The 9,939-nt window shown below is 49.6% G+C and overlaps 1 protein-coding gene across 6 annotated transcripts in view; it reads left to right on the plus strand.

The window, feature by feature from the left end:
* The window catches only part of LOC135101956 (uncharacterized), a 40,425-nt gene that overhangs the window by 3,800 nt on the left and 26,686 nt on the right, over positions 1-9,939 (plus strand). For 4 of the 6 annotated variants that reach the window (XM_064006407.1, XM_064006409.1, XM_064006410.1 and 1 more), the window contains exon 2: positions 1,766-3,264. In XM_064006407.1, the coding sequence (XP_063862477.1) occupies positions 2,001-3,264 (1,264 nt within the window). In that variant the 5' untranslated portion in view covers positions 1,766-2,000. Of the gene's footprint in view, positions 1-1,140; positions 3,265-9,939 lie in introns of those variants that run through there. The other 2 variants (XM_064006412.1, XM_064006408.1) reach the window with 2 other exon arrangements.

The raw sequence follows: 9,939 nt of genomic DNA on the forward strand, positions 1-9,939 counted from the left end.
GGAGTGTTGTGTACCCAGTGATGCTCCACTTCTTGGCCCAGGTATGTAGGGTATGGCGACTACAGGCTCTGCTGTGACCCACGGCACCTTTGAAATTATTGAAATCTTTTGTACCCAACAGATTTATTCAGTTACTTGCTTATATATGTGTACATGTTTGCTTCTGTCACCGCTTTAGGAACCTGCCTGTCTTTACCTTCGTGCAGGCTCCGCTCTGTGGGTTAGCAAGGTGACGGAGGCAAAATGCCATGGTAACGCAGAGCGGGACACATCTATATAAACATTCTCTCTCTCTCTCTCTCTCTCTCTCTCTCTCTCTCTCTCTCTCTCTCTCTCTCTCTCTCTCTCTCTCTCTCTCTCATGCAATTGTTTACATAGAGAATCAGGTGCGTGAGACAAATTCCTCGCAGTGTAGTGTGAATCGTTGTGGTGGTGGTGATGGTGGTGGTGTGCGTGGCGCGGTGCTGGGGGCTGTGGTGTCTCGTGTTTACTGCCACGAGGACAGTAATGACCGACTCTCCAATGTGAAGGATCAGCACGACTCTCTTTACACCTGCCAACAAAGTGAGGCAGACAGTTATTGGAATTACTTTCCCTCATAACGTCATGTTCAACACAGTCCTTGGGAAACACCTCGATCCTTAGGTGTGTGTATTTCTAAAAAGAATTGCAACAGACGTCCTTTAGTAATGTACAGTGGTGACAGTGTGAGACACAGGCCATAAATGTTTCATGAACCAAAACTACAAAGTAACAGTTTTTTTTATAGGTGAGGCCAGAACGTATAGGGCCGGGACTCGTCATTTCGATGAGAAAAGAAAAAGGAAAAGAAAAAAAAAGCACTGCCACGCCTGCCATTAATTCTTGTCCGGGCGGGGGTCCCAGTGCCCCACAACACCTCAGCGTCGGGGCCTCACCAGGGTGAGGTACGTCATACCTTGCCCACAACACTCAGAGGTGCGACACTTAACAGGTGGCGTGTGCTCGTCAATAAACAGCGCCACGCTATAAATAACTGAGAAGGAAAGATAAAGCTGACTTATTGTGCTTCACGTCTGTATTGATCAAGGAGGCTTAATCTTTATTAAACCTCCTTGGTATTGATTTAGTAGGCAGCGCAGTATCAGACTTTGATTACGATGTACGCTTGTCCTGGGAGACGTATCGACGCCTGGGCAATAAAGGTCACGTTAGGTCATGCAGGAGCTGTCTGGGTGGGTGGATTGCGATCATCAGTAAAGAAAGGGAACATTTTACATATTAAAGAGTAATATCCTGCTGTGAATATGGGCACTGTGCACTCGAAGCGGCGCCTCTCTCTTACCATGTTGTGATAAACATTTGCAGCGCCTGAGGGGTGTCGCTGCCAGACCGCTGCAGGGACGAGGCGGGATAGCCCATTCATAAACGAGTAAAGGTTATTGAACCACAAGGGAGCGAGAAGGAGATTAGGAAGTGAAGAATCAGCAGCCAAAAGGTGCAGGGCGGCGTCAGCAGTGTGCCGAGGCCTTGCTGCTGGTACTCGGAGCTGTCACACCTGGAAAAATTACTACTGTGATGATTAAAACTTTCCATCATTCTCCATTTACAGGTGGCAGTGGATGTGGCGGAAGGTGATTCATCAGTCAAGGATAATCTACCTTTTCCCACAGACATGCTATCCCGGGTGGCTGAATGGTGACCGCAACCATCGCTCTGTTTGTTGATGTTTTCTCCGCCACGGGCGGTCGCCAGCATGTAAACCTAATGTCGTCATTCCCGGCAGGTGCTGCGGCGGCTGGCCAGACCCACCGTATATTTAGTGGCGCAGTGACGGCGAAGAGGCAGAGGGAGTCGCGAGGCGGGTGGGGGGGCACTGAAGGGCAGGCACGAGGCGGGGAGGGGCATCGGGAGATTGAGCCAGGCAGGGGGCGCCACGCCAGGGCAGGGGTGGTTGGCTGGCTCAGCACGGTGGCTCCCAGTGCCAGCGGGTCTGGCGGTGTGAACGTGTGGTCCATGTGATGAGTGAACAGCCGTCTCAGGATGGACCGCCATCCGGGACGCCCTCGCGGGACGTCCTGCCTGATCACCTCGTGCAGGAGCAGGATCACCTGGTCCTGCAGGAGCACGAGGAACAGCATCGTCATGGACTGGTTCAGGCGGAAGATGCTGACGGCGGTCTGAGCTTGATCGACGACGACGATGTGAGAAAAATGTCCCAAGATTCACTTATATCCGGAAGTGGGCGAGGATCGCCACTCCTACGCCCTTCCGCCGGTCCGCGCCGTTACCAGGACTCAGATTCCTGTCCCAGTGTGTCACCCAGTCCTGACCCAGAGTCCCGTCACCAGACCTTTGATTTCAGCCCCCCTGGGGAACCGGTGGAGAGCGGGGGCATCACGGCGGCGCTGCAGACTGAAAGGGAGTTCTTAGATTTTATGTTATCTCTTCCTCAAGTGCAAAAAGAAGGGCCGGGACGACCTTCCCCGGCAAAGAAAGAGGGCGCTCCTCGGCCCCTTCAACAACAAGAGGGACCAAAGCCTGTCCAGCAGGAAGTGGCGCCTCCCCTGCGGGCAGACTCAGAACAGCGAAGTCCCAGCCGAGCGCCAGCAACCGTTGGGGGCGTCGTTAGCACCAAGATGGGTCTGGATCACCTCGATAACTTGTGCCGCATGATGGAGCAGCTTGGTGACCTGAGAGAACAAAATTCTCGCCTACAGCGTCGTGTTCATTACTTGGAAGAGCTGCAGGCGCTGCAGGAGATGCACCGTCACTTGCAGGAGACTCTGGAGGCTCGGCGTTCAGGACTCAGACTGGACTCCATTCACTTATCGGATTCTGACCAACACCTGGATGACGACGGCGAAGGTGGCGGCGGCGGAGTATCTCGCCACGGCTCTGAGGATAGTCTGCTGCTGCTGGGCCACCACCAACCCGATAAAGGTAAGGTCCGCACTATGTCTACGAAGACCCGCTTACGTAGTAAATCCGTAGGGACCGACCTGCTTGATCCTGTGCCCAAAACCAAGGTTTCAGGCTGGAAAAGAGTGCGAGAGGCTCTGAAATGGGAACGTGCCACCCTCCTGCCCCCTGCGCCTACCCCTGCTACTGCTACTAGTGCCCACCACCCTACCTCCTCCCCCCAGCCATCCCCTAGTCCCCAGTCTACTGCACTTCAGGACCAATTCTTCAGACCCCCCTCCTCATCCTCATCATCGAGTGTGCTCACTGAAGTCATGACTGAGGAAGACCTGCTCAACTTCTACCGTCAAGTCATCGACAAGAGTAAGTACTTTCCTGCCCGGTGTGATTCAGGCTCCGCTTGAGGCGCCTCTGCTCCTTGGCGGCCTGCTCACTTCTTATAGTGCTGATTAAAATCTAATTAGAATCATACATATGTATCGTAGTGCTGATTTTTTTTTTCAATTGTAATTATCAGTTTATTAATCAATTCATGCATTGAGTCGTGTGGAGTGTGCGGAGCCACCTGACTCATGCGTAACCCCGTCGACTTGCTTGGGTCTCCTCACCCTTCCGGCATGTCAGTCACTTCCCGGACTTCCTGCCGCAGCCAAGCCCGCGCTGGCGAATGCTCAAAGTTGCCACGTACACTGCGCCTGTCTTGGCCGTAGCCACTGTCAGCTCTCGGCGGAAGCGCATCACTTACCCGTGTTAAAAGTTGCTGTTGGCTGACGAGGCGGAGTTTTGTTTGAATGCTGCCAGTGCCACCGTCACTCCCACCCTTCCTTACCCTCGGCATTCTGCTGAGCTCAGATGCAGATTTGTTCCGATATAACCACTAAACCATCTGATGAATGGTTGTGCTTGCCACAGTAAATTTTTCTTCTATCCTTCCTATCCCTTGCTTAATTTCTCCCTCCACTTCTCCATCTAGGCCCGCCAGCCCTTGAATGTTGTGATCCGCCACCCGCCACGCGCCGCCCACCAGAAATACTCTGCTCCGCCTGGCCCGGCCCAGCAGTGCTCTCGCCTCGGGGAGGGTTGCCGAGGCCACCGAGGCCACACTTTTACTCTACCATCGACAGGCCACACGACACGATGCGTGCTTTTTTGGTGATCACCGCATAACATCCTCGAAGCGGAAAGGACGATTTTGGTTCGGCTCGAGCTTATGTGTCGCTGTCCTGGTGACACCCGGAGATCCGCAGCATGTTGAGTGCATCTATGCTTGAGATTAGTCCCAGCGCTGGGATGAGTGCGGCAGAGAACAAGAGCTGCACAATGAAAAGTTATTGCGTAATGGTAATGCAAGCGCTCTTAGTCTAGATATACGTCTTTTTACAACAATGGTATGGTGCACTTACAGACCGAGAGAGAGAGAGAGAGAGTTGGGCGGGGCAGACTCAGGCGGGAGTGCTGCTGCTGCTGCACACTTTCTGAGGGCGCTAACCTCTCCTTCCCTGTCAGTCATAGGCCGTCTATGTAAGGCATCACAACATCTAGATAAATTTAACGCAAGTTTTATGACGCTGCAAGTGTTGGTGGTGTTCGTGCTCCGGATTCATAAACACGGAGCCACATTCGTCCCTTAACAGCTCAAAGAAGATTCATGAGCTTCTTCCTTCCTTCCTCCGTTTCCCTGCACCTTCTTCCTTTCCTACATCCTACCTTGGTTTCTCCACCTCTGCCACTGCATCATTATACCTGTCTTCCTGTCACCCGTACCGTTTTCCTCCACTTTTGTCCCTTACTGAATGTCGGTCATCGCTTCTAACCAAACAAGTAACCAGTGACGGAAGGTGTCCCCCTTACACTTCCAGCGGTGCTTCCGTCATGACATAATTACAAGGATCAAAGGGCGTGGCGTGGGCGGCGGTCAGGAGGAGGCTGAGCGGCGGCCAAGAGCGTCATGGTGTGTTTGTTTGTCTTGAAACTGGGTCTGCTCAGCGACTAACCCAGAGAGAGAGAGAGAGAGAGAGAGAGAGAGAGAGAGAGAGAGAGAGAGAGAGAGAGAGGTAAAGCTCAATCATTACATATTCATCCTAATAATCCTGCCAACAAGTGCCATTCCAGCTTCATAGACCTCAATATTACTACCCTGTGTATCTTGAACTTCCTGAGGTGAATCCGTATTACCAGGCAGACTCCGCACCTCCCTCAGATGATGCCCAGGTCGCCAGAACTCTTGAAATGACAAGCCATGTTTCTGACACCCAATATTTCTCCTCAGAGGTTCTGTTAGGACCTCATATTTTCTTCCTTTCTCAGATCCCTCCTATCCGGAATCGTTCATACGTCACACATTTTTAATCCCTCAGATACTCATTCTAAGCGCCTCTTGAATATGCGCCATAGTTCAATTGATTACAAGTTCAGTCATAATTCTGTCAGACTCCTAGCCCCTCTTACATCCCTCTCAGTCAAATTAGCATCGTACTCACTCTCCCCACACCCTGTTCAAAACCACACCACTTCATTCATCTCAAAATATCCCATCCATATATTCTTTCCCTTGTTTCTCGACTTTCCTCGCCATACCTTCGTACTAGCCGTCTGTCTATCCCTTCCCTCCTTCGTCACATGTGCAAGGAATCAAGCGTTCTCCTTTTCGTTTGTCTTTCCATCCTCCTCCTCCTCCTCCTCCTCCTCCTCCTCCTCCTCCTCCTCCTCCTCCTCCTCCAGCTTCCCTGAATCTTTTTTCCACTTTTACACCTTTGCCCTATAGTGCCATCGACTCTCTCTCTCTCTCTCCCTCTCTCTCTCTCTCTCTCTCTCTCTCTCTCTCTCTCTCTCTCTCTCTCTCTCTCTCTCTCTCTCTTGCCTCCCCTCCCTCCCTCTTTCCCTCTCCCTCTCTCCTCCCCTCTCCCCCACAGTCCCAGGCAGGGTTGAGTGGCTGAGTGGCACACACACACACACACACACACACCACACACACACACACACACGCACCAGCTTCCGTGTGTCGCTTGTCAGTGTATGCAGAGCAGTGTATGCATTCATTTCTTCATTTTTCTTTAGTGGTATGATGTTTATGTTTCTTCCTTTGAACTTTCTCTTAAATCTTCGCTGCTTTTCTCACATTATGTCGCCTCTTGAAAAGTATGTATTTTCTTTAGTATAATTTCACGTCGTGTTCTGTTTATTTTCTTTATTTACGTCTCTCTCTCTCTCTCTCTCTCTCTCTCTCTCTCTCTCTCTCTCTCTCTCTCTCTCTCTCTCTCTCTCTCTCTCTCACGTCAGATTTAAATTCATATTCAAATAATTGATTAGCTATATTAATATGAGTGTATGTTTGATCTAATATATATATAAATTCATTGTATATACACATGGCTGAGTCGTTGTCATTCTCGTTGTCATCGTCTTCCTCGTCCCTGTTGTCGTCATTGTTCTTTTCGCTGTCCTCTTCGTCTTCCTACTCCTCGTCGTTTTCCTACTCCTCTTCCTTGTCCCCTTCGTTTTCCTAGTCCTCTTCATCGTCATAGCGTTCCACTTCCTCTTCGTCTTCCTTCTCTACGTCTCTTTTTTTTCTGGTATTCCTCGGCCACTTCTGAGAAACACTGGTAAATACGTCACTGCTTCTGACGGCGGCGGCAGCTTGATGTGTGTACCCACGCGTGTGTTTGGTCTGCCCGCCGCGGTGACCGGCAGCTCTTCCTCTTCCTTGTTTGCTTTTCCTCCCCTTCCTCCTCCTCATCGTCCTCCCTTTGTTCTTGTGCTCGTAGTCCTGTTCCTAATTGTTCTCACCTGTCTGTCTTTCTCATCTTCATTTCCTTGTTTCTTTTCCTCTGTCTTCCTCTTCCTCCTCTTCTTCCGCCACCATCACCTCCTCCACCTCCCTCAACATCTACATCATATTCCTCATAACTTTTTTCAACATCTTCCTCCTCCTCCATTTTCCTTGTCTACATATGATAGCGAGAGAGAGAGAGAGAGAGAGAGAGAGAGAGAGAGAGAGAGAGAGGCAGCCTAGAACCACGCCCACTAGTCAAATAAGCAATGAAGAATCCTCACAGAAGAGATGAACAAAGATAAATAACACTACATTAAATTGTCAAGCGTGTGGAGAGTGTCAGGAGGAGGAGGAGGAGGAGGAGGAGGAGGAGGAGGAGGAGGAGGAGGAGGAGAAAGGGAGGGAGGGAGGGACCTGTGAATAATTAGGAGGAAAGGTAGATAAATCGAGACGGGTAGACAGGGCAAATAAATCGGACGACAGACGAACGAGGAGGCTGGTAGATAAGTACACAAACAGATGCGCGAAGGTTGGGAATGACGTAGATAGGGAAGCAGGTAGACGGGGAAGTAGGTAGACGGGGAAGTTGGTAGCCAGAGAGAGAGAGAGAGAAAGAGAGAGAGAGAGAGACTTATGACATGCTGATGAAAGGTAAGAGCAAGCCTGACACAACATACAGACTTCCGTGCTCTCATACTTCGCCTTTTCTCAGTATCCTCGTATCCATCCAGCCTTTGTTTTTTTTTTTTTCAGAGAGAGAGAGAGAGAGAGAGAGAGAGAGAGAGAGAGAGAGAGAGAGAGAGAGAGAGAGAGAGTGAGTGTGTGCTAAAACTTTGTGTGACGTGTGTGTGACGCCCCAAGAAGTGTGTCCCTTCAGGCATCCGGTGAAAGGCAGACACGCGATAAGGAGTGACAAGCAAACAGATAAACAGACGCACTCTTTCATTCACTGACTGATTGATTGACTGAGTGCTTCGCTGGCTAACACACTCACCCATTCACTCATCTACTCTCATTCATTCATTCATTCATTCACTCACTGACTCATTCATTCACTCATTCATTTACTCACTCACTCATTCTTTTATTCACTCATTAACTCATTCATTCATTCATTCACGCACTCACTTATCAACTCACGCGCCCCGTTTCTCTCTCTCTCTCTCTCTCTCTCTCTCTCTCTCTCTCTCTCTCTCTCTCTCTCTCTCTCTCTCTCTCTCTCTCTCTCTCTCTCTCTCTCTCTCTCTCAAGCACCGTCAGGAGGGATCATCAACAAATTCCCTTAACCTTGCAGTAGGGGAGCCACACTTTGCTGCGTTCGAGATCTGGCCACTCCCGGGCACTGCTAGCTCTCCGCGTGGCCCTGTGCCATTTTCTGGGACTGAGCATTCGTTGAGGAAAAAACACTAGCTTTTATGCTTTGATTTTGTGTTCGAGTTTTCTGGTCATTTTAGTCGTTACCGAGTTAAGTAATTATTATTCAGTACATGTAAGATTGTTTTAAGTATATACTACTACCACTACAAACAAACACACACACACACACACACACACACACACGATAAAAACACCTCCGTCAAGCTGTTTTTCTCGTAGCTTCTCGTCTGCTTTCTATGCATTCCTTCCTGCGCCCTCATGTATGAGTATGCTTTGTGGTCGTGGTGTTTGTGGTGGTGATAGTGGTAGTGGGTGACAGTGGTGGTGGTGGTGGTGGTGGTGCAGCAGAAATGGTAAAATCCGACAATGTGATGAGTGTAGTGAAGAAAGAGAGAAAGAAGAGGAGGAGGAGTAGGAGGAGCAGAAAGGGTGGGAGATGGTGATGTTTGTGGAGGAGGAGGAGGAGAATGAGGGGGAGGAGGAGGAAGAGGAGGAGGAGGAGATGATGGTGGTAGTGGAGGTGGTGCCAGCTCAGAGCGGTAAAGTTGGCATCTCGCCCGAAGGCACTTAATCAAGGCAAAAGCGTCAACTGAGATATTATTTTTTTTTCACATCTTCCTTTTCTTCCTCGTCTCCCTTCTTCTGCTTCTTCACTATTATGACTTCCCTTCCACCTACCCTTACTCCTCCACATGCTCCTCTTGGTATGCGGCAAGGAGGAAAACAGAGACATTCATTCATATGCGGAGAAGTGTCTGTTTTCATAGCCCTCCCGCGTCTCCTTGCTTTGAATACTATGATATGCATTGGTGATAGTGGTGAGCCTTTGAACCGAGATTCAGAAACGTTTTGCTTTCTCATCACAAGTATTTTCAAAGGACACAGAGATGATATGGCGGGTTCTCAAGCGTGTTTCTCCTGTTAATAATGTGTAAATCTTGTCTATCTGTCACTAGAACCATAAAAACACCCTTAAAAACCCGTACCATTCCCACTACAGACTGTTGAAAGTAATCGAGGTGCGGCCAGAAGTGTTTCAGAATACGGACTTTTTTAACACAGGACCGAGCGCGGGGTCTTTGTGGGAGCCTCATGAGCGACAACGAGGCGCCTGAGGGAGGGGCGGGGCGGGGCGGGGCGGGGCGGTGAGGGTCAGAAGCCGTGCAGCAAGTACTTGTACGAGTATGTCGTGCTGCCTAGAACGTACCCACATTCACTACTTGCCGAAGACAGCGGTGGTGTCAATGAGTGTTTGTGAAGGGCAGACTGTACGGGAGACGGCTTTTCTTTTTACTTTTTTTTTTTTTTTTTTTTGGTGGGTGGCTGAGTATGTGTGTGTGTGTGTGTGTGTGTGTTAGTGAATGGTGGGTAGGTGGTGGGTGGTGAAGGTTTACAGTGTCAACGCGGAAGAGAGAGAGAGAGAGAGAGAGAGAGAGAGAGAGAGAGAGAGAGAGAGAGAGAGAGAGAGAGAGGACATTCCCATCCCACTTCACGCCTCCCACCCGCCATCAACCTTACATCGCCCACTCCTTCTCGTCACGCTCCATTCTCATACATTTCCTTACCATGCCCACTCACAATGCTTTCCTTCTCGCCTCAAGAATGTGTCGAGAGGGAGTCATCGTCACTCTTGGCCCATATTCTCAAACTTTAGGCGTTTTGTCTTCACCCCTTTCAGCAGGCTCCAGTGCAAGTTATTTTGTTATTATTTTTTTTATTTATTTTTTATGATTCCAGTGATAGTTTAACGAGGATACTACACTATCAGTAGGAAAAGCATCTATGAGAACTTGGCTAATTATCTCTGTGGCCTTTATTGAATATAGTTCTCATAGGAGTCACTAATCATTCTATACTTTCAATGTCTTATCTCGACTTTTATTTAACCC

Source organism: Scylla paramamosain, chromosome 7 (genome assembly GCF_035594125.1).
Source record: "Scylla paramamosain isolate STU-SP2022 chromosome 7, ASM3559412v1, whole genome shotgun sequence".
NCBI classification, from domain to species: Eukaryota; Metazoa; Arthropoda; class Malacostraca; order Decapoda; family Portunidae; genus Scylla; species Scylla paramamosain.